The sequence below is a fragment of the Oncorhynchus tshawytscha genome, linkage group LG14, assembly GCF_018296145.1.
Source record: "Oncorhynchus tshawytscha isolate Ot180627B linkage group LG14, Otsh_v2.0, whole genome shotgun sequence".
NCBI classification, from domain to species: Eukaryota; Metazoa; Chordata; class Actinopteri; order Salmoniformes; family Salmonidae; genus Oncorhynchus; species Oncorhynchus tshawytscha.
This window is the reverse complement of record NC_056442.1, coordinates 28668115-28690359: the sequence shown is the minus strand read 5'-3', so window position 1 is coordinate 28690359 and position 22245 is coordinate 28668115. Positions and strand designations below refer to the sequence as shown.

At 42.7% G+C, this 22245-nt stretch overlaps 1 protein-coding gene across 1 annotated transcript; it reads left to right on the top strand.

Moving 5' to 3' along the window:
• The first annotated feature begins 1304 nt into the window (after positions 1–1304).
• Positions 1305–20631, top strand: LOC112266929 (A disintegrin and metalloproteinase with thrombospondin motifs 15). The gene is made up of 8 exons (XM_024444872.2): positions 1305–2554; positions 4256–4388; positions 10249–10416; positions 10868–11151; positions 11390–11567; positions 12055–12230; positions 17270–17445; positions 17725–20631. Exons 1-8 carry the CDS (start codon positions 1604–1606, stop codon positions 18500–18502), a joined length of 2844 nt encoding a protein of 947 aa, XP_024300640.1. The 5' UTR covers positions 1305–1603; the 3' UTR covers positions 18503–20631.
• Positions 20632–22245: the final 1614 nt, after the last annotated feature.

Genomic DNA, 22245 nt, shown 5'->3' with positions numbered 1-22245 from the left:
ATGGGAAGTAAGCGACACTCCCCCCTTCTGAAATAGCTGCAGTTTGACAACCCTGCAACTAACATGAACTCGGCATAGGCCTACAGCACAGGACGCTGCAACATGGATACCCATATTATAATTTAAGGGCTCGGTCAGTTATTTTAAACTTTGAGTGACTGCCCCCCAAGCGAATCCCATAAGTAGGCTATAGCATACCCACCACGGCCATGGTCCTCATCAGTAGAATAAATCAATGATAAAGAGATGTCATGGAATACATTAGAGAATTGTGTTAAAGAGATAAGACTCTTATCTTGCGCATCACTGGTCATTCCCGCGCGTAAAGGGAATCTCATTATTTTGTAATCCAATACTACCACCTTGTGGTTGAAAAGCTTCCATAGAACCTTATCTAAACTTTTTTTGTTTTACCTTCATTAAACTAGGCAAGTCAGTTAAGAACAAATTCTTATTTTCAATGACGGCCTAGGAACAGTGGGGTAATTGCCTTGTTCAGTGGAAGAACGACATATTTTTACCTTGTCAGCTCGGGGTTCCGTACTTGTAACTATTTCCTTTACTAGTCCAACGCTCTAACCACTATGCTACCCTTACCTAAAATAACCTACTTTTTATAAAGCGCTAACACGTGTCCCTTTTGCCCTTCATCATAAGAGAGCAAACAATGTCATATAATGTAACCAATGAACGCTGATATTACTTTGGGCTCTTATTAGCTTCGAAGTGGCATTGGCAAAAGGACACATGTTAGCGCTATATAAAGGTAAGGTTCTGAGTAAACATTTCAACCGCAAGGTGGTAGTATTGGACCACAAAATAATTAGATGCCCTTTACGCGCGGGAATGACCAGAGATGCGCACTCTACTGCAGGCGCAACAGGTGTCGTTCTTTTTTAAACTATAGCCTAGAGCAGGCTAGACATGGTTGGAAATATTATTTGGCTATTTCTCAATATTTCTTGGGTGTATTTGCATTACGCATGGAGTTTGAACTGTTAGGTCATTAAGCCTAGTTATCTTGTACGATAATTAGTTTGTATAAGATTATAGTTTAATCAATCGATTAGTTATGCCGGATTAAGTCATATTAGTTTCACCTGAATCTATAACTCACACTGTACAATTGGCACTGTACCAAAAGTGTTACTTTAGTAGGCTACTTTGTGGTTGGCGATGAGTGTTCAACCCATTGCGTCAGAGACGCACTTTTGGTTCCGATAGTGGGAGGAGACAGTTCAGCTTGTGCCACATGTGATAATAATATTTAGAGCGCTACAAGTGGCTGCGGTTCAAAGCATAAACCAAGGGGTTTAGACCATGTCCAATGAGCTTTTCCAAGGACCTCCCCACATTTCCGTTGACAGTTCCCGATGTTTATAAACATGACTCTAGACTGAGAGTCAAACTCACCAAGTCCAAAGAGCAGGCTGGCCTCAATAGTCTGGTTCAAGATGGGAATCGATCACATCTTTTGGTCTTTCATCCTTTGAGGACGCTCAACAGCGGCTCTGTGACACAGCGCACTGGATCACATGCAGACTTGGTACCACCAAGGACAGTGGCGGATTAATCGATAAGTAATAGTTTTTGCATTGCAAATATGACTACGTTTATTGGCTCTCTGTTTATTTTTATGGATGTCCTATTATATGCAAAATTGAACTATTGCATCGAAATAGATTTTTGCGTACCTGTTCGATTAGACCGTAAACATTTAGAAAGACATACTATTCGACAGACGGAGGAGAGAAAGAATGACCAACTAGTTGTTTTTAAAATAACGGCTTTCAGTCAAGAATTTTATCTCAACCTTTTACCGGATTCTACATTTATTGCGCCCAACATCCCTCCTCACAGCGGCTCCTTAGCATCAAATTCCTCTGCAGCCACAGACCTGAGCCACTGCTTCTACTCTGGCGATGTCAATGCAGACCAGGAATCGTATGCTGCGCTGAGCCTCTGCAAAGGCTTACAAGGCGCCTTTTCTTACCAGGGCATGGAATATTTCATCAATCAGCTTTCGAACGAGAGGGCGAGAAGAACCCACGTCATACGCCGCCGGGGACGCGACCGGGACTCCAGCGGCAATTCCACCACGAACAGGTGTGGAGTAGGACCTGGTTTGACCCAAAGCATTTCAGGGTCTTTTGAGAAATATAAACACATGAAAGGACTGGAGATGGACAGCCTGACTGAAACTGTATTGAAGAGCTTGGGTAGATCCAAAAGGTTTGCCTCCATCCCTAGGTTTGTGGAGGTTCTTGTCGTGGCTGATGAGTCTATGGCCAAATTTCACGGGGATGACTTGAAACATTACCTGTTGACCCTGATGTCTGTTGCTGCGAAGCTGTACAAGCACCCCAGCATCATGAACTACATAAACATAGTGGTAGTGGGCTTCATGGTGATCAACGAAGCAGAGAAAGGACCCAAGGTTTCCACCAATGCTGCCCTCACTCTACGCAGTTTCTGTTCTTGGCAGAAACATTTAAACAAATACAATGACAAGCACCCTGAATATTGGGACACTGCAATCCTATTCACCAAACAGGTAAGGGGTGGTAACACGGTGACAACTCTTTTTGATGTTTGCTTGCAGATTAGCTTCCATGCAATCATCAATTATTTCCATTTGAAATAATTATCTCATTATGTAACCCAATACATTATCTGCAAATACAATACTAAGTGTTCTTTTATAGACACATCGCTGTGTGTTTACATGCAGCCTGATAATGCTGAGACAATGTGGGTTTGGGTGTCAATTCCTCTTCTATTAAGGAAATCAAATAAAATACCACTTCCAAATTCAAATTTTTACTCAATGCAAAAAAATGAAAACATTGCTTGCAATTGCACAGCTAACAAGCATCACATCTGTCTTGACATCTTAAAAGTCCCCCTCCTTTTTCCTATCATGAATCACGTTGCAGAAGATTTAGCATAACGGTCCACACTATTAGGATCACTGAGCCAAAAAAACATGCTCATGGAACAAGATTGAACCGTATGAACAAATATTGTTTCACATCTTTCCGGAAAGTGGGTATAGCCGGTCACCTATTTTTCCATCCCGACCATAGAGATAGATAGAGGACTCGTCTTTATATCTGTGCCATTATAGCATCTGTGAAAGCATGGGCAGCACCATTGAGGCTACAACGCATAGGAATCCCCACTCACTACTTCGACTACTTTAAATTGGCGGAAGCATGGTAGAAGCCCTCAATGGCGCTGCCCATGCTAAAACTGCCTTTTGGTCATTAGAGGCCTCTATCATCCTCTATGATCCCAACCTGAGTTGAGAAATGCCACAGGTAGAACAGGCCAGGCAGGGTTTTCACTAGCTCTCGTACAGGGCTTTAGTGCAGCTTGCTAACAGAAGGCTCAGTATTAGCACTAACGCCCTGGACCAGAGCTAGGATTTTACACACTCATATGGTGGAATGGGAAGTATCCATTTCTCTGTGATGATCCACACACTTCCAGCTGTGAGCCTTTAGTCCTGCCTCTCACCCTGGACTCAGCCAGCCTGTCTGTTTTCCATTAAGCCTAGCTTGGCTGGAAGCAATCTGATGCACTGGTTCTCTTTGAGTGCATAGCAAAATGCATAACATTTCATTCTGAGACTGATTCTGTCCAACTGTGATCAAAGTGGTGTAAAATGATCCCACTTACATAGCGAAGATGCCTTGACCTATACAGTTACCCTGTGGGGATAAAGAGTGTTTATTGACTTTATTGGGGAGGGGGTTATTGAATTGAATATTGTAGGCTAGAGGCATGGTGTTATTGTACTTGTATGAACAATGCAGTTGTATCGGATAAGAATTCTCACACTCAAATCAAATAAACTTGTATTTGAAAGTGTTGTACAATGGTCAAGTACAATACATTTTTATCAGTTCCATTGTCAGACAGACCCCTTGGCACGTGGCAGTGGAATTGTTCTTCTCTGACAGCTATAACATTCCCTAAGCATCTTGCGGATTAAAGGGTTAGCTCACTGGGCCAGATTGTTTGCACATCAGAGAGAGAGACAGGGAGAGAGAGAGATAAAGAAATGGGCTCAACCAGAACAATGGACCAGATTGTAAGTGTTTTCTGCTTTAATATCTACCAAAAGATGGTGGATATGCAATGAAATAACAACACACTTATACGCGTAAGACAAATTACATTACACACCTACACATCACCCCATCTCATCACATTGTCCAGATGATCACATTTCATTTGTCTTCTGCAACAGGACTTGTGTGGAGCCACAACCTGTGACACCTTAGGCATGGCAGATGTGGGAACTATGTGTGATCCCAAGAGAAGCTGCTCTGTCATCGAGGATGACGGTCTCCCCTCGGCCTTCACCACTGCTCATGAACTGGGTGAGTGAAGATCACTCTTACTGTGTATTATCGGTATCATTCAGATCAGATCTACCAGAAGACTAAGAAAAAAGGTTCCAAAAGGGTTCTCCAGCTGTCCCCATAGGATAGCCCTTTTGGTTCCAGGTAGAACCCTTTGGGGTTCCATGTAGAACCCTCTATGGAAAGGGTTCTACATGGATCCCAAAAGTGTTCTACCTAGAACCAAAAGTTTTTTTTACCTTGAACAAAAAATGGTTCTTCTAAGGGTTCTCCTATACACCAAATCAGAATGTTTATAAACAATGTTCTGATTTGGTGTATAGGAGAACCCTTAGAGGAACCATTATTTTATTTAAATCATGTAGAGGAAAAGGGTTACAGAAGGATTTTTATGCCTTGAGACCACTGAGTCATGGATTGTGTATGGGTGCCATTCAGAAGGGGAATGTGCAAGACACATAATTTAAGTGACATTGAATGGGGTATAGTAGTATATGCTAGTTGCACCGGTTTGAGTCAAGAACTGCAACGATGCTGGGTTTCTCATGCTCAACAGTTTCCCGTGTGTATCAAGAATGGTCCACTACCCAAAAAACATCCAGCCAATTTAACACAATTGTGGCACGTATTGGAGTCAACATGGGCCAGCATCCCTGTGGAATGTTTTCAACACCTTGTAAAGTCCGTGCCTCGATGAATTGTGGCTGTTCGGAGGGCAAAAGGGGCTGCAACTCAATATTAGGAAGGTGTGTATACACATCTAAACTATTAAATAACACACATGGAATCATGTAGTAACCAAAAAAAGTGAAAAAACAAATCTAAATATATTTTGAATTTGAGATTCTTCAGTAGCCATCCTTTGCCTTGATGACAACGTTGCAAACTCTTGGCATTCTCTCAACCAGCTTCATGAGATGGTCACCTGGAATGCATTTCAATTAGCAGGTATGCCTTGTTTAAAGTTAATTTGTGGAATTTCTTTCCTTAATGCATTTGAGCCAATCAGTTGTGTTGTGACAAGGTAGGGGTGGTATACAGAAGATAGCCCAATTTGGTAAAAGACCAAGTCCATATTATGGCAAGAACAGCTCAAATAAGCAAAGAGAAATGACAGCCCATCATTACTTTAAGACATGAAGGTCAGTCAATGTGGAAAATTTCAAGAACTTTAGAAAGTTTCTTCAAGTGCAGTCGCAAAAACCATTAAGCGTTATGATGAAACTGGCTCTCATGAGGACCTCCACAAGAAAGGAAGACCCAGAGTTACCTCTGCTGCAGAGGATTAAGTTCATTAGAGTTACCAGCCTCAGAAATTGCAGCCCAAATAAATGCTTGACAGAGTTCAAGTAACAGACACATCTCAACATCAACTGTTCAGAGGAGACTGCGTGAATCAGGTCTTCATGTTCGAATTGCTGCAAAGAAACCATTACTAAAGGACACCAATAATGAGAAGAGACTTGCTTGGGCCAAGAAACACGAGCAATGGAGATTAGACTGTTGGAAATCTGTCCTTTGGTCTGATGAGTCCAAATTGAGAATTTTGCTGTGTCTTTGTGAGATGCAGAGTAGGTGAACGGATGATCTCTGCATGTCTGGTTCCCACCGTGAAGCATGGAGGAGGTGTGATGGTGTGGGAGTGCTTTGCTGGTGACACTGTTTCTGATTTATATAGAACTCAAGGCACACTTAACCAGTATGGCTACCACAGCATTCTGCAGCGATACGCCATCCAATCTGGTTTGTGTTTAGTGGGACTATCATTTGTTTTCAACAGGACAATGACCCAACACATCTACAGCTTGTGTAAGGGCTATTTGACCAAAAAGGAGAGTGATGGAGGGCTGCTTCAGATGACCTGGCCTCCACAATCACCCAACCTCAACCCAATTGAGATGGTTTGGGATGAGTTGGACTGCAGAGTGAAGGAAAAGCAGCCAACAAGTGCTCAGCATATGTGGGAACTCCTTCAAGACTGTTGGAAAAGCATTCCAGGTGAAGCTGGTTGAGAGGATGCCAAGAGTGTGCAAAGCTGTCATCAAGGCAATGGGTAGCTACTTTGAAGAATCTCAAATATAAAATATATTTTGATTTGTTTAACATTTGTTTGGTTACTACATGATTCCATATGTGTTATTTCATAGTTTTGATGTCTTCACTATTATTCTTCAATGTAGAAAATACAAAAAATAAAGAAAAACCATAGAATGAATAGGTGTGTCCAAACATTTGACCGGTACTGTATATAAACAATATCTAAAGAAATCCACACACTCTCACACACATTCCTAGAGTAGATTATACAGTATAAGCAAATCCAATGTAAGACAATGGAGAGTGAGGTATGTTACAGCATTCTTTCTCTCCCTCTCTCACATGTACACACATACCAGTCTCCCATCCGCACGACACAGGGATTCTTTAGCTAAATAGCCCAGTACTGTACTGCCGACCGTCACATTGTACAGCGCCATATTTTCCATTTCAACATACCCAGAGGGTTTTTCCTTTTTTCATGGAATAGAAACACCATAATATTAATCAAATTAATTAAGCAAGTACCAATCAAAAGTTTGGACACACCTACTCATTCCAGGATTTTTCTTTATTTTTACTATTTTTTACATATTTACAAGGACAGCCTACTCTTTCCTCCCCGTCCGGGAATTGAACCCCGGTCTCCCGCGTGCCCTCCCCGTCTCTGGTAATGCCAATATGGAAGACGATCGAATGCTTCTCAAAGATGCCCTCTGGAGGTCAAATTAGCTTGCATTAACAGAAAAAATGCCTGACAATTAAATGACATGCCACAGAATGCTGCAGCAGCACGCAACGTGTGCCTCAGTATGACACAACTTTTAAAGGAGGAACCACTGTACAGTAGACACACACACACACACACACACACATCACATGGTGGGTAAGCCCAACCCTTCTGAATTGATATCCAAATACAGGCCGTTGAAGCTAATTATGTTTAGTCTGATGTCCTAACTGGTTTCTTTGATTGGTGAGAACTGTAGAATTGTTATTTTTGACCTTTTGCTGTGGAATAAGTGTGGGTCATTCATATTATGAATTTAATCACTTTTTGACTGCACTCTTTTTGATTTGAATGACATCTTCAATACATGTTTGCCCATTGTAGAAGTGGTCAGAAAGTGCACAAAGATAAGTCATGTTGCATAACCCACCCTACCTTGAGACATCCATACTCATCCGTGTGTGTATGTATGTCTGTGGTATGTGTGTATACAAGTGTGCTTGTGAGAGAGGGAGAGAAAGAGGGATAATTCTGTAGCAGGCCTCCCTCTCCATTGACTTACACTGTATAAAATACTCTAGGAGTGTGTGAGAGAGAGTGTGTGGATTTCTTTTATATTGTTTTTATTTCACATCCAGACCAGCTATATACCAACAATTATTAAGATCAGAACATGTTTAAAATCTCAGAAAGAAGTAAAACAGTGTAAAAAAAGACGTATAATCCTGCATATACTCAAATAGGGGTGCTTATATTTGTCCTGTTTCACTGCATGTACAAGAGGGTAACTTGTACAAGTGTGTTTCTTGTACATTCCAACTCCCCCTGAGACACTCTCAGCGAGCGGGGTCATGGTCAGGGATCAGCCATTATTGACGGCGGTTAAGTGCCTTGTTCAAGGGCAGATCAACAGATTTTTCACCTTGCCGGCTTGGGGATTCAAACAAGCAAACCTTTGGTTACTGGCCCAACACTCTAAGCGCTAGGCTACCTGCCCCCCTGTTTTCAAATAGATATATTGGTCCAGGCAATTTAATACCAAAAAGTACTGTCATCTACATTATACGATAGTTATTTGTAAATACAGACCAGAGCCATGCAGAGAACCAACCATACACAGAACTCTGCATTTACAAACCAGAATAAAATGTGCTTGCTATTGTGACATCGTGGTGATTTGATCTATGGGGACAGCTGAAGAACCCTTATAGGTTCTAGATAGCATGTGAAGACTAAATAATAATTAATAATAATTTATTTTATATAGTGCTTTTCAGTACAGGTAGAATGAAAGTCACTATTAAAAATCAAAATAATAATTTAAAAAATGCTTACAAAACAAAATGCAGGGATCTGGCAGTACTTGGGTGATGGTCTTCCACAGTTTTAGATGACAGGAGGTTCATAAAGTTGTATCTTGAAAGGAGGGATGGAACAGCCAGGCAGGGAGGTATAAACATCTGACAAACAGGCCACAGAGCTCTTCATTAGGCATCTTGTTGTTTTCGATGTTCACAGCTAATTAATAATATGTCGATGCCCAAGTAGACTTGTATGTTATTTATATTATTGCCAGAGTGAACATGTAAGCATTATGCACGTCTTGCACAAAAGATGATAGGTGTTGATGATGTCATATGGTGTTAACTAATTCAATTGTAGTCTGTTGTTGCGGATGTACTGCACAGTTCATCAATCTCCATAGAAATGAGATGTTGTAAATTGGACCAAAGAGCATACATAATCCCTCAATGTGTGAACTGCCCAAGGGGGTCCTTGACTCCCCACGTGCACGTGCAAAATTTCATTACCAATTGTAATCTGTCAGACATTGGTGGGGGAAAAAAAACATGGCCCCATTGAAAACTCTTGAACTTTTCTCACCTTCTTCCTTTGATCAAATGAAATGGGTGTCATTCTGTCCAACAGTCTCATTACCACTGAAGCCATTTTTGTCAAGGCTGGTATTATTAATGAGACAACAAGTGACAGTTGCATCAAGTGTTTTCAATCATCCATGTGGAGCTGTGAAGGAAGTAAAGCCTGAAAACAGATGGGGAAGTACTAGCAGATGTGAGGCCCCATTGAGAGGCACTGGTTTAAGGTGCACACTTCTATGAACTAATTATAGAATTTCCTTCAAAAAGGACTGTCATATTTGAGATCCATTTGTGAAGTCGTCATTTCCGTGTGGGATGAGATGACTTGCCTTGTTGTTGGAAACAAAGTCCTCAGTTCCATCTTACAGTTTTCCTTCCACTGCCTGTGACTATTAAACTTCATATGACAGCATTGTGAAAAGTGGTTGGTTTATTATTTGGAGTGGGATAGAGTTCAAGTGAACAACATTTCACAACATAGTGTATAAAATACATACTAGCCCTACAACATATAGTATAATTGTATGCTATATGATTTAGAAGAGAAGTATGGCGATCCAACTTCAGTCCTGCTGTGAACAGATGCATTGAAGAAGACTAGTAAATCACCCTGACTCTCATTGTCCTCGTCCCAATGAATCTGTGATTATGTTCCACTGTCAGTGGTCTTCACTACAAACATAAGCAGCTGGTACCAGGCCGGGCTAACGCCGTGAGCTACTGCAGGCTGAGCAAAACAAATGGACATTGCAAACTTAATAAAAGGGGGAAATATCTGCAACCAAACCACCACTCGACAATAGCAAGGTCTCAATGGCTTGTTGAGCAGAGAATGGGATTTTTCCTCTTTTTAAATCATCCTCTAATTAGTACATGGGTGTCAAACTCATTCCATGGAGGGCCTAGTGTCTGCAGGTTTTTGTTTTATCCTTTCAATTAAGACCTAGACAACCAGGTGAGGGGAGTTCCTTTGTAATTAGTGACCTTAATTTCTCAATTAAATACAAAGGAGGTGCTAAAAGGCGCAGACACTCGGCCCTCCATGGAATGAGCTTGACACGTGAATTAGAACATTATTGGAATTTGTTGATGATGATTGACATTGATTAAAATGACGATGATGAGATGATGATGAAATAACCTGGTATTCTCAAACCAATGTTCTGTATTTTCAGATTTTCTAGTCATTCTGGTCATATTTCCTCCCTGTACTATTTCTTCTGTCCTTCAGGCCATGTCTTCAACATGCCCCATGACAATGTGAACGCCTGCAAGGAGGTGTTTGGGAAGCTCAAGGACAACCACATGATGTCCCCCACGCTCATCCAGATTGACCGTGCCAACCCCTGGTCTGTGTGCAGTGCAGCCATCATTACAGACTTCCTGGACAGAGGCCACGGTCAGTCAGCCACTCAGCTCGGTCTCTGTAAATTGGAGCTGTCATACAATGTGCATGCATGTGCGTGTGAGTTCTGCTTGTGTAAATTATAGCTGTCATACAAATGTATATATGCCCCCCCTCCTTTGAAAAACATCAGACTTTGTTCTCACTCTTGCAGCAAATCTAAACAGTTCTTACTATTGGAGTTCTTGAATGGGGCAATGCAATTAGAAGCAATAGCATTGGAGTTCATGGGCCTCTCATGTCAAATACTGTTCCTGTTCAACATCTGCATTAGCTGACTGTGACATATAATGAGCTTCAACGCTTGTTTAATGTTTAAAAAAATACTCTGTTTTTTTGCACAGGTATTTGCACTTATTTGGGCTGGAAAATATGACTATGTAATGGTTTACAAAAAGCTTTGCACAGCTGATATCTTGACTCTGTGGTTGTTTTTCTTCGAAAGGGGACTGTCTTCTGGATCAGCCCCAAAAACTGCTGGCTCTGCCTGAGAGCCTCCCAGGCACCAACTACAGCCTCCACCGCCAGTGTGAGCTGGCCTTCGGTACGGACTCCAAGCCCTGTCCCTACATGCAGCACTGCTCCAAGCTGTGGTGCACGGGCAAGGCCAGAGGCCAGCTGGTCTGCCAGACACGTCATTTCCCCTGGGCCGATGGCACCAGCTGTGGCAACAGTAAGCTCTGCTTCCGAGGGGTGTGCACCGACAAGAACAATACCAATAAGACCAAGGTGAGCACACTCACTGTCAGTGTTCTGATCTGCTTAGTTATTACTATTGATATAGATGTTGATAGAGACTGATCTCACAATGAATACAATGATTTCACAATCTAACAACAATGAAACATCTATATCTTTGTAATAATATGTACTGTAAACTATATTTCTGAATGTACACTAAAATGTTACTATTGGTTCTACGTGTAATTTAGAGTACAGGTTCTAAATGTGTGTAGTTCTCCTACAGGTGGACGGTGGATGGGGGACGTGGGGTGTGTATGGGTCATGTTCCAGAACCTGTGGGGGAGGAGTTCAGCTGGCCAAAAGAGACTGTAACAACCCTGTTCCAGATTATGGGGGTAAATACTGCCAAGGACTCCGTGTGAAGCATCGCTCCTGCAATTTGGACACCTGCCCAGAACCAGGTAGAACTCATTGTGAAGTTTTAAGTAATCCTTAATTACATTATTTCAAAAAATGCATTTTGCTTCCTTACCACAAGAAATAAGATTTGCTGACATGCTAATATGTAGAAATACGTGTGAAACAACAGTCCCACTTTAAAATTACATTTTAAAATGTTAAAGAAAGCCATTAGTCCATGGCAAAGCTTATACAGAAGCTTCAGAAATCATTCATAAGCAAACGTCATTTTATATGAACAGTGGCAAAAGGTAATGTCACATTTGGCAATGCACCAGATGTAATCAACACGTTGCACTGCACCTTTCCAACCATATTTTATTTATTAAATATTTTAAAAAATTATCAAGCATGTATGTAGTGCTCATGAAGACTTTTTGAATGTCCTAAAGCCTTTATAAGTTGCTTCATTAAAGGATGACCCACATGTTTTTTTTACAGATGTGTACTCGTATGGATCAATGTTACTAATAAGCATACAATCCATAGGAAAAAGCTTCCGTGAGGAGCAGTGTGAGGCGTTCAACGGATTCAGCCTCAACACCAACAGGCTCTCAGCGTCTGTGGTCTGGGTCCCGAAATATTCTGGAGTGTCACCCAAGGACAAGTGCAAGCTCATCTGCAGAGCCAATGGAACAGGCTACTTCTATGTCCTTGCTCCAAAGGTGAGTACCGCACTAACACAAGCGGGCTAATCGAACTTAAATAACGTGGCAAGTGCCTAGGAGCCTTACTCTGGGCGCACACCGATCAGGAGGAGACATAGAATCGCACGTCCCTCACTAAGGTGGGCCACCAGTACTTCCCCCTAAGACCTCGCACTGTCCTCGAAATACCCGGGTGACCTGACGAGGGTAGACTATGATCCCACCGAATCAATTGATCACGAACAGCGAGCGGCACGTACCTACGACCCTACGGGCACCGTGGAGGCACAGGTTCCTCCCTTAGCGCCCGCTCGATGTCCGCGTCCACCTCCCATACTACCGGTGCTACCAGCCTAGCCGCCGGAATGATGGGAGTAGGATCGATGGACCAGTCCTCAGTGTCGTAGAGGCAGGACAGCGCGTCGGCCTTAGTGTTGAGGGCACCTGGTCGATACGAGATCGTAAATCGAAATCTGGTGAAATACATGGCCCACCTTGCCTGACGAGGATTCAGTCTCCTAGCTGCTCGGATATACTCCAGGTTATGGTGGTCAGTCCTGATGAGGAAAGGGTGCTTAGCCCCCTCAAGCCAGTGTCTCCACACCTTCAGGGCCTTAACACAGCCAACAACTCCCTGTCCCCCACATCATAGTTTTGCTCCGCCCGCCCGAGCTTCTTCGAAAAAAGCACAGGGGCGGAGCTTCGGTGGCGTAACCGAGCGCTGTGAGAGCACGGCTCCAACCCTAGCCTCGGATGCGTCCACCTCTACTATGAACGCCAAAGAAGGGTCTGGATGCGCCAACACTGGCGCGTCGGTGAACAGCGCCTTCAAACAACGGAAAGCTCCGCTCGCCTCTGCTGACCACTGCAAACGCACTCAGCAGTGAAGTAATAGGAGCCGCTACCTGGCCAAAACCCAGGATAAACCTCAGGTAGTAATTGGCAAACCCTAAGAACCGCTGCACCTCTTTTACCGTGGTCGGAGTCGGCAAATTACGCACAGCCTTGACGCGGTCACACTCCATCACCACCCCCGAGGTGGAAATGCGATAACCCAGGAAGGAAACGGCTCGTTTGGAAAACTCACATTTCTTCGCCTTCACGTACACGTCATGCTCCAGCAGTCGTCCAAGAACCTTGCGCACCAGAGACACATGCGCGGCGCCTTCCGACGGAGTAGATCAAGATATCGTCAATATACACCACACCCTGTCCATACTGGTCTCTGAGAATCTCGTCAACGAACGATTGAAAGATGGCTGGAGCATTCTTTAACCCGTACAGCATGACGAGGTACTCATAATGGCCAGATGTGGTACTAAACGTGGTTTTCCACTCATCTCCCTCCCAAATACACACCATATTATACGCGCTCCTGAGGTCCAGTTTCGTGAAGAACCGCGCCGCGTGAAATGATTCCACCGCGATAGCGATGAGAGGTAGTGGGTAACTAAAACCCACCATGATGGAATTGAGACCTCGATAATCAATGCACGGACACAAACCACCCTCCCTTTTCTTCACAAAAAATGAAACCCGAGGAGACGGGTGACATGGAGGGCCGAATGTACCCCTGTCCCAGAGCTTCCGTGACATATGTCTCCATAGCCAACGTCTCCTCCTGGGACAAAGGATACACGTGACTCCTGGGCAGTGCAACGTTTACCTGGAGGTTTATCACGCAATCCCCTGTCAATGGGGTGGTAATTGGGTCGCCTTCTTTTTACTGAAGGCGATAGCCAAATCGGCATACTCAGCGGGAATGCGCACTGTGGAACTCTGGTCTGGACTCTCCACCGTTATCACACCGATGGAAACTCCTACACATCTGCCTGAACACTCATCAGACCACCCCTGGAGAGCTCCCTGTCTCCACAAAATCTTAGGATTGTGAATAGCCAGCCAGGCAATCCCCAGCACCACCGGAAACGCAGGTGAATCGATAAGGAACAGACTAATCTGCTCCTTATGATCCCCCCGCGTAATCATCTCCAGAGGAATCGTGGCCTCCCTGACCAGCCCTGACCCTAACGGTCGACTATCTAAGGAGTGCACGGGGAAGGGGGGGTCTACCTTTACTAACGGAATCCTCAACCTCTGGGCGAGTCCGCGATCTATAAAGTTCCCAGCTGCGCCTGAATCGACTAGTGCCTTATGCTGGAGAGAAGGAGAAAACTTAAGGAAACAAATTAATAAAAACATGTGACCAACAGGAAGCTCTGGGTGAGTGTGGTCCTGTTGTTCCAACCCGCTCCAGTGGCCAAGGTCCGGAATTCCAGCACGAAGTCCTGCGCGCTCCTCGTCCCCTGCCTGAGATGGAACAATCTCTCACCTGCCGCTCGGCCCTCCGGAGGGTGATCGAACACGGCCCAGAAACGGCGGGAGAACTCCGGGTAGTGGCCCCTCGCCGAGTCGGGCACGTTCCAGACGGCATTGGCCCACTCCAGGGCTCTACCTGTCAGGCAAAAGACGAGGACACACACGCTCTCCTCATACGAGGGAGCCGGCCGAACGGTGGCCAGGTAGAGCTCTAGTTGAAGCAGGAATCCCTGGCACCCCTCAGCCGCTCCATCGTACTCCTTCGGAGGCGTAATACGCAGAGCGCTGGCACTGGATCCCGCTGGAGGAGATGGTAGCGTTGCCGGTCCTGTGGAGTCAGGTGCAGAGAGCAGAAGATTAGAGGAAAAAACACTTTAATGTCCAACAACCAGGAACACGTACAAATGGGTGAAGCCAAAACACAGGTGTAAAACACAACCCAAGGACCACTGGTAATACCCGGACAGCAAAGACCCAACAATAAACAATACACCTCTTACATACACAGCAACAAGCCCGCACAAACACAAGTGGGCTAATCAAACTTAAATAACCCCAACCCCAAAACCCCAACAAGGAACAGGTGAAAACAATTAGACAAAACCAAACGAAAAGGGAAAAAGGGATCGGTGGCAGCTAGTAGACCGGCGACGACGACGGAAGGGGAGCCACCTTCGGTGATATTCGTGACAATAGCCTTGCTATTGAGAAAGGCCGCCGTAGGCAGACCTGGCTCTCAAAAGAAAACTGCCCACAAAATGAGGTGGAACCTGAGTTGCACTTCCTAACCTCCTGCCAAATGTACAGTATGACCATATTAGAAACACATATTTCCCTCAGTTTACACAGACCCACAAAGAATTCCAAAACAAATTTGGATAAAATCTCATTTATATTGGGTGAAATACCACGGTGTGCCATCAAGATTTATCGCAGTGTGCAATCAAGCAGCAAAATTTGTGATCTGCTGCCACAAGAAAAGGACAACCAGTGAAGAACAAACACCATTGTAAATACAACCCATATTTATCTTTATTTATTTTCCCTTTTGTACTTTAACTATTTGCACATAATTTTAACACTGTACATAGCCATAATATGACATTTGAAATTTGTCTATTCCTTTGAAACTTGTGACTTAATGTTTCTGTTAATTTTTGATTGATTATTTCACTTTTGTTTATTATATATTTCACTTGCTTTGGCCATGTAAACATATGTTTCCCATGCCAATAAAGCCGTTTGAATTGAACTGAATTGAATTGAGAGAGAGAGAGAGACAGCAGGCATGGACTGTGTTGTTTACAGCTGTTGTATCTCGGCAAGTATTTACATAACCAACCAACCAAGCACTGAAACAAGCTTTTATATCAATACATACCAGACCTCTCTTTCCCTTTGAGCACTCTGATATTTAGACTTGCTTGTTTGCTGTTCTGTCTTTAGATGGTCCAGATAGTTGCTGGATAGAAAAGTGTGGATCCATTTGGGGTCTTTTAGAATGAAATCTCTCGATCAATTACAATATATAACAATTACTCCAATCAGAATTGGATCAGAATTGGATAATTGTCCTCTGGATGCAAAGTATTGCTGTTCTCCCAAAATCTGACACCATTGGAAAGCTGGGATTCCCCTCTATTCAACACTGGCCATGTCATTCTGACAATTTTAAAATATATTCTTAGAATGAACAAATATCTCCCATGCAGTCAATGGATAGCCCCTGAAACCTGAATATTTTGCCTTAGGTTATAGATAAACATGTCTCAGTTAGTTGCCTTGCTTTGAAGCAGCCTAATTTAGCCATTTTCCACCTGATTCATTGAATGAGGAAATTATTTTATAAAGACATAAAAAGTATTTGGTTGTAAATGTAGGCCTAGTGTTGCAATCATCCTCAAGGAGAGACGTAAAGGCCGAGTGCAGTCGAAATTCATTTTTTTCTGTGTTTTATATCATATTGTAGAACTGCGGATGAAACTAACACTGTAAAAGTGTGAAAAAATTGATCAGTATTATTTCCTGATAGTTGCTGGTTGAAAATACACTCAACACAGGACATTCTAATCAGCAGGTTTGCTTTGGTGGGAGTACCGGCTTTCCCTGATGACATCACCATGCGATTCATTGGTTAATAGAACAATAACAAAAATAGTTCCAAACCTCTCTGCCAATAACAGCTAGTTTTCAGTTTTCCCATCCCCATTTAGAGCACTCCCAGATAGTCCTAGCAAAATTCTTGCTTGAAATATTGTTTATTGCTAAAAAAGCAGCTTTTGCCAATTTTTATGGAAATCTATTACAGTAACGTCCATAATTGTTACGCAGAAATGATTTGATATTGATATAAAATGGCTGCATTGGGCCTTTAAAGGGGCAATGCTGTATTTTGAGACAGTCTTGAATCTGCAAAGATACCAATAGGCAGAGGGTAGCCTAAATTGTTGTCTGATTTTCTGTATGCTAATAGGCATAGTAATGATAATAATACATTTAATTTTGTAAAGGGGTTCCTTGCATCATACAACACTATTTCCAGTTACCTTTTTGGCGCATTGTGTTACAGACCAAGTGACTTGAGCTTTCGGACAAGTAAAAAATCACTTCTACTTTAGTGTCAAGCTCACACACACACACACACACACACACACACACACACACACACACACACAAGCACTCTTTCTCTCGCTTCCTTTCTCTCTCTCACTAATATATTCCCCTATTCAAACCCACAGGTTGTTGATGGAACACCCTGTTCTCCTGACACCTCTGCAGTGTGTGTCCAAGGGAAATGTATCAAGGCGGGCTGTGACGGCAAGCTCAGCTCCAATAAGAGGTATGACAAGTGTGGTGTGTGTGGAGGGGACAACCAAAGATGCAAGAAAGTGTCCGGATTGTTCACCAAACCCATGTAAGTGACCGGCACACAGTATGCTGTTCCTAGTGCATGCAAGAATCTGCTACTTTTTTGTACCATACTTTATGTCATCATACTTTATGTCATCATACTTTATGTCACCATACTTTATGTCACCATACTTTGTCATCATACTTTTTCATCATACTTTGTCACCATACTTTATGTCATCATACTTTGTCATCATACTTTATGTCACCATACTTTATGTCACCATACTTTATGTCACCATACATTATGTCACCATACTTTATGTCACCATACTTTTTTCAGACATGGCTACAACTTTGTGGTGATGTTGCCTGTGGGAGCGTCCAACATCGACATCCGGCAGCGTGGCTACAGAGGCTTGGTTAACGACGACAACTACCTAGCGGTGAAGAACCGACATGGCAAATACCTTCTGAACGGGAACTACGTGGTGTCAGCGGTGGAGCGGGACATCATTGTGAAGGGCAGCCTGCTGCGCTACAGCGGCACCACTAGTGCTGTGGAGATCCTCCAGGCCACCAGGCCTCTCCAGGAAGCACTGACCGTAGAGGTCCTCTCGGTGGGGAAGATGACCCCTCCCCGGGTCCGCTATTCATTCTTCCTGGCCCGGGAGCACCATAAGGAGGAGAACATCCTGAAGAAAATGGAGAGGAGCCACTCGCAGAACAGCGTCCTGATGGACCGCAACAAGGTGAAGCTAAAGGAGTCGTCGCACAAGTCCATGCCCCCGAACATGTGGTCGACGGGGGCATGGGAAGAGTGCACCGTGACCTGTGGGAACGGGCTCCAGAGTAGACTGGTTCAGTGTACGGACCCAGAGGGCAAAACAGCCACGGACTGTGACAGCTTACAGAGGCCGGCTGCCACCAGGGTATGTGGGGACCCCTGTCCCATGTGGGACATAGGCCAGTGGTCTTTGTGCTCCAAGACATGTGGGAGGGGCTTCAAGCGGCGGCCGCTGCGTTGCACCACTCAGACTGGCATGCACCTACCCAGAGAGCACTGCTCTGGCATGAAGAAGCCACAGGAACTAGATTTCTGCACAGCGCAGCTGTGTTAGAGAAGTTCTATGTCTGCTGAATCTTTGTGTTGTTCCAGTGATGCTCTTGAAAAGAAAACCCATTAGCTGTCGTATTGGGCTCTGACAAACTCCCGTAGTGCATGGCATTGTTGGTATTTGAAACAGCTAAGGGAAAGAAAGTGGTAGAGGTACAAAATGTGGGACCATTTCAGTTGAGTTGGAGTTACTGGCAGTGCCCGAATACTCGTACTTGTGTCCTAAGTAGTAGGGTTTTTGAGTATGCGAAAAATATGTTTTATTGTATGGGAAATGTCTAATATTGAGTGTTTTTCATGCCAGGACTTCTTTTGGCTTTTAAACTAATATGAATTCGCTGTACACTATTGAGGAAGATGATCGTGTTTATTAGATCCACGTGAGTTTGACAGCAGCTGATAAACAGAAAAGGGGAGGGGCTGTACCAAAATGAACTAAAGGCAGGGAACAACCCGCCTACTCATTAGATGATACCCTCTCAGTATGGATGAGCCTAGTATGTTGATATCTGTTGCTTACTGCAAATATTTTTAACAAACAGTGTGTTCTAAACCATATGTGGTAAGGTTAATACATTGTTTATTCTTTTAGTTCTTTTAGTAGGCAAGAACGATGTTGGACACAGCCACAGCCATTCTACCTCTAGTGAGACCAATAGTAAAACACAAATGCACACACAGCACTGGTCTAGGTACAGTCTATATACAGGAGGTCTATAGACTTGCTGTATTTGACACCAGACACTCAATCACCTTCAAATCAGCAACTGGATTATGGAGCAGTATGTTAGCTATCTTTGATTTATCTGAAACAGTGAACATCTTTCATCTGTGATTCACCATCCCCATCTTTTCCTGTAATAATCTTAATGAAATGTGAAATGCAGTACTGTATCTGCAAAATATAAGACCTGTTTGGTCCATGCACTAGTTTCAAATGATATTTTTGTATTTACAATGGAATTTGATTAACATTGTTAATTGTTAATCTATTAGGTACATTGACATAAATTAAATATCATTTAAAAAAATTAAATAATACAATTGTAATCTGAACTATTTGCTAAAGTCTTGTTAAAACCCTACAATATACCTTTATCAGTTTCCATGATTAAACAGTTGATAGTAATATTTCTCATATGATAATTAAACATTGTTAATGAAATATCCTATACACTTGAAAAGATTATCAGCAAATGGCAATTATAAAAGCAATTATGAATCGGATTTTAATCAATCCAGTGATGCAATAAAGCAGTGCAAATTTGGCCAAACAATTCAATATTTTAAGAGAAAGAAACAATATGTGTATATATAGACAGAGAATCAAACGCACTGTATGTACTATATAACTAATGATTCATTTCAAGAAATAATGTACTTGTATTGTGCAATGCATCATTTTCCTCTTAACGTTGTGTCTTGAACAGTGCACATTTCACAACGCTCAGATTGCAGTCATGTTTCGCCAAAGAAATGAGGATACTGAATATGAGGAAAGCCTTTGTACTGCATGAGACACATCTCAGATTCACTACGTGAACTTGACATAGCATAGCTTTCTTACCTCTTGCAGTAGAGTGGATGCTGATATTCTTCCTTGTCCCCTTTTGCATGATGGTCATTTGAGAATTTGAGTTTCAACTAAATACTATTAGTTACAGTGTGTTCAGTTCAGCTCTTTCAATGCAATGCTGGTAAATTATCATAGGAACTTTACAAGACCATGTCACATCATCAGCAATGCAATTTCTGAAACTTTGTCCTCTCTACTGACTTTTCTAATAAAGCCTGTGTTACATTATTATGTAATAATAATTGTTTTATTACAATGCATAGGAAAGTGACAAAAGGCTTTTTGTTTTGCTCTACATTCCATTTAGACCCACTGTCAATGAAAAGGTACTTTCCTAGCACAGAATCCACTCCCATGATACCATTCAGTTGTTTATTTTGTCTTGGTTCGGAGGAAGCACATCTTCCATCTAAAAGATAGTTCCTGTATTCTTTGGAATTGGAATTGTTTCATTTTCTTTTGCATTATGTACAGCAAAAGACTTGTTCTTTCATCCGCTGCATTTGTATACTATGTATACATTCATCTGTGCACAAATAAATAACACGTGAATATTGTGTTCTTTGTGTTCTCATCACGTGTGTTTAATGTCAGGGATGTGGAGACAAGTAGCCAGATGATTTCCCTTTCCGGGAATTACATACAGTAGGGAGCAGTAGCAACCAATGACCCGTTTTCATGCAGCGCAACACAAAAATTGTCCAAGGGTTATTAAAAAGTAGCAATGGCATGTTGAGGCCCACAACTTTGAGTCAACATTGAACAATGTTGTGTGGTAGTGATGTGTTTACTGGCTAGCTACTGTATGTAGGCCTGCAACCTTTCTTAGATTTGCCAAAAAGTTGACAGATGCATGGAAGTTGTTGGCTCTTTAACTGTAATAACACTGTGACCACTATCTTAAAGGGATAGTTCAGTAATCTTAAAGGGATAGTTCAGTAATTTTACACATTTAGATATTTGTTTCCCTACCTTGAAAGCAGTCACATCTAAATATGTAAAATCCCTGAGCTATCACTTTAACTTAACTGTTTAGAATGCCAAAGATAAACATGATGAGGCGCAAACTGCTGTGCTTTTCAGTCTAGATCCCCAACTGATGATGCAGTCAAAGAGGCTCACGACCACAGCCTATCTCCAACACATCCACCTCATTCAGTCACTGTGGAATTTGCTGATTCAAGTGTTCTGGCTTCCCTGAAATAACAGTCACAGACCCACTACATCATGCTGCGTAATCCACGCCTATTGTTGGAGAGAGCTAGGCAGTCTCCCACATTAATTTTGTCTCACTGAGCATCGGGGCAGCTGGGTATTTTGAGAACACTTCCTACGACAGGTCCTGACCACTGTCGTTACCCAAAACCACTGACCGAGTAACTTTCACAAATGTTATCATATGTATTTGGTTGTCATTATCAACCGGCTAGTTTGGGTCCTGGATGATGATTGGCTAAAACATCATTTAGCCGTGTGTATGTGAGAATGTATACCATGACTATGGCGTTCAGGCTTTTCACCTTGATATCACTGCACCTTTTCACCTCAATAAAATGTCTACATCAACAATAATTTGACATGTCGATGTAGAAAAGAAGCGTTTAGATGAACTTGCGAGAAATCAAAAAGAAAAGAACATTGTGAAACAAACAAGGTGGGCACGTACCTGCTTCACGGACTGGTGTGCAGAAAAAGGGACACATTGTGAGTTTGGGTATACAACAAAAACGGAGCTGAACACCATTCTACGGGACTTTTATTGTTCAGTGAGAAACATGAATGACGAAGAATATGGGATTAGCAGCTACGCTGGAGCTGGTTTGAACCGACATATCAACGACCCCCCTCTCAGTCTGACATGGACACTGAATTTGCAACGAGCAACAAAGTGTCTGTTGGTGTAATTAAAAAGTTGAGGAAAGAGGGGCGTGACAAAGCTGCCCAACAGTGAATGGATGAGGTTACATATGGCATGTCACGTAAACTCGTACATCGCCTTGGTCCGTACAATTGCCCTTATTTTAGCACCCCAAAAACGTAATACTTCCAGATCAAATGTAATGTCAATACCATTGTAAAGCACAATTTCTCCCCTTCCAACAAAAATCAATTACATGACCTAAACAAGCAGGCAATGAGCCCCGTCGGGTCTTTAAAAAAAATGGAGGTTG

Coding starts and splice junctions, on each gene's coding strand:
- LOC112266929 (XM_024444872.2), top strand. CDS start 1,604: ATGACTACGTTTATTGGCTCTCTGTTTATTTTTATGGATGTCCTATTA. Junction 10,417..10,867: donor CTTCCTGGACAGAGGCCACG/GTCAGTCAGCCA, acceptor TTTCTTCGAAAG/GGGACTGTCTTCTGGATCAG. Junction 12,231..17,269: donor TCTATGTCCTTGCTCCAAAG/GTGAGTACCGCA, acceptor TCAAACCCACAG/GTTGTTGATGGAACACCCTG.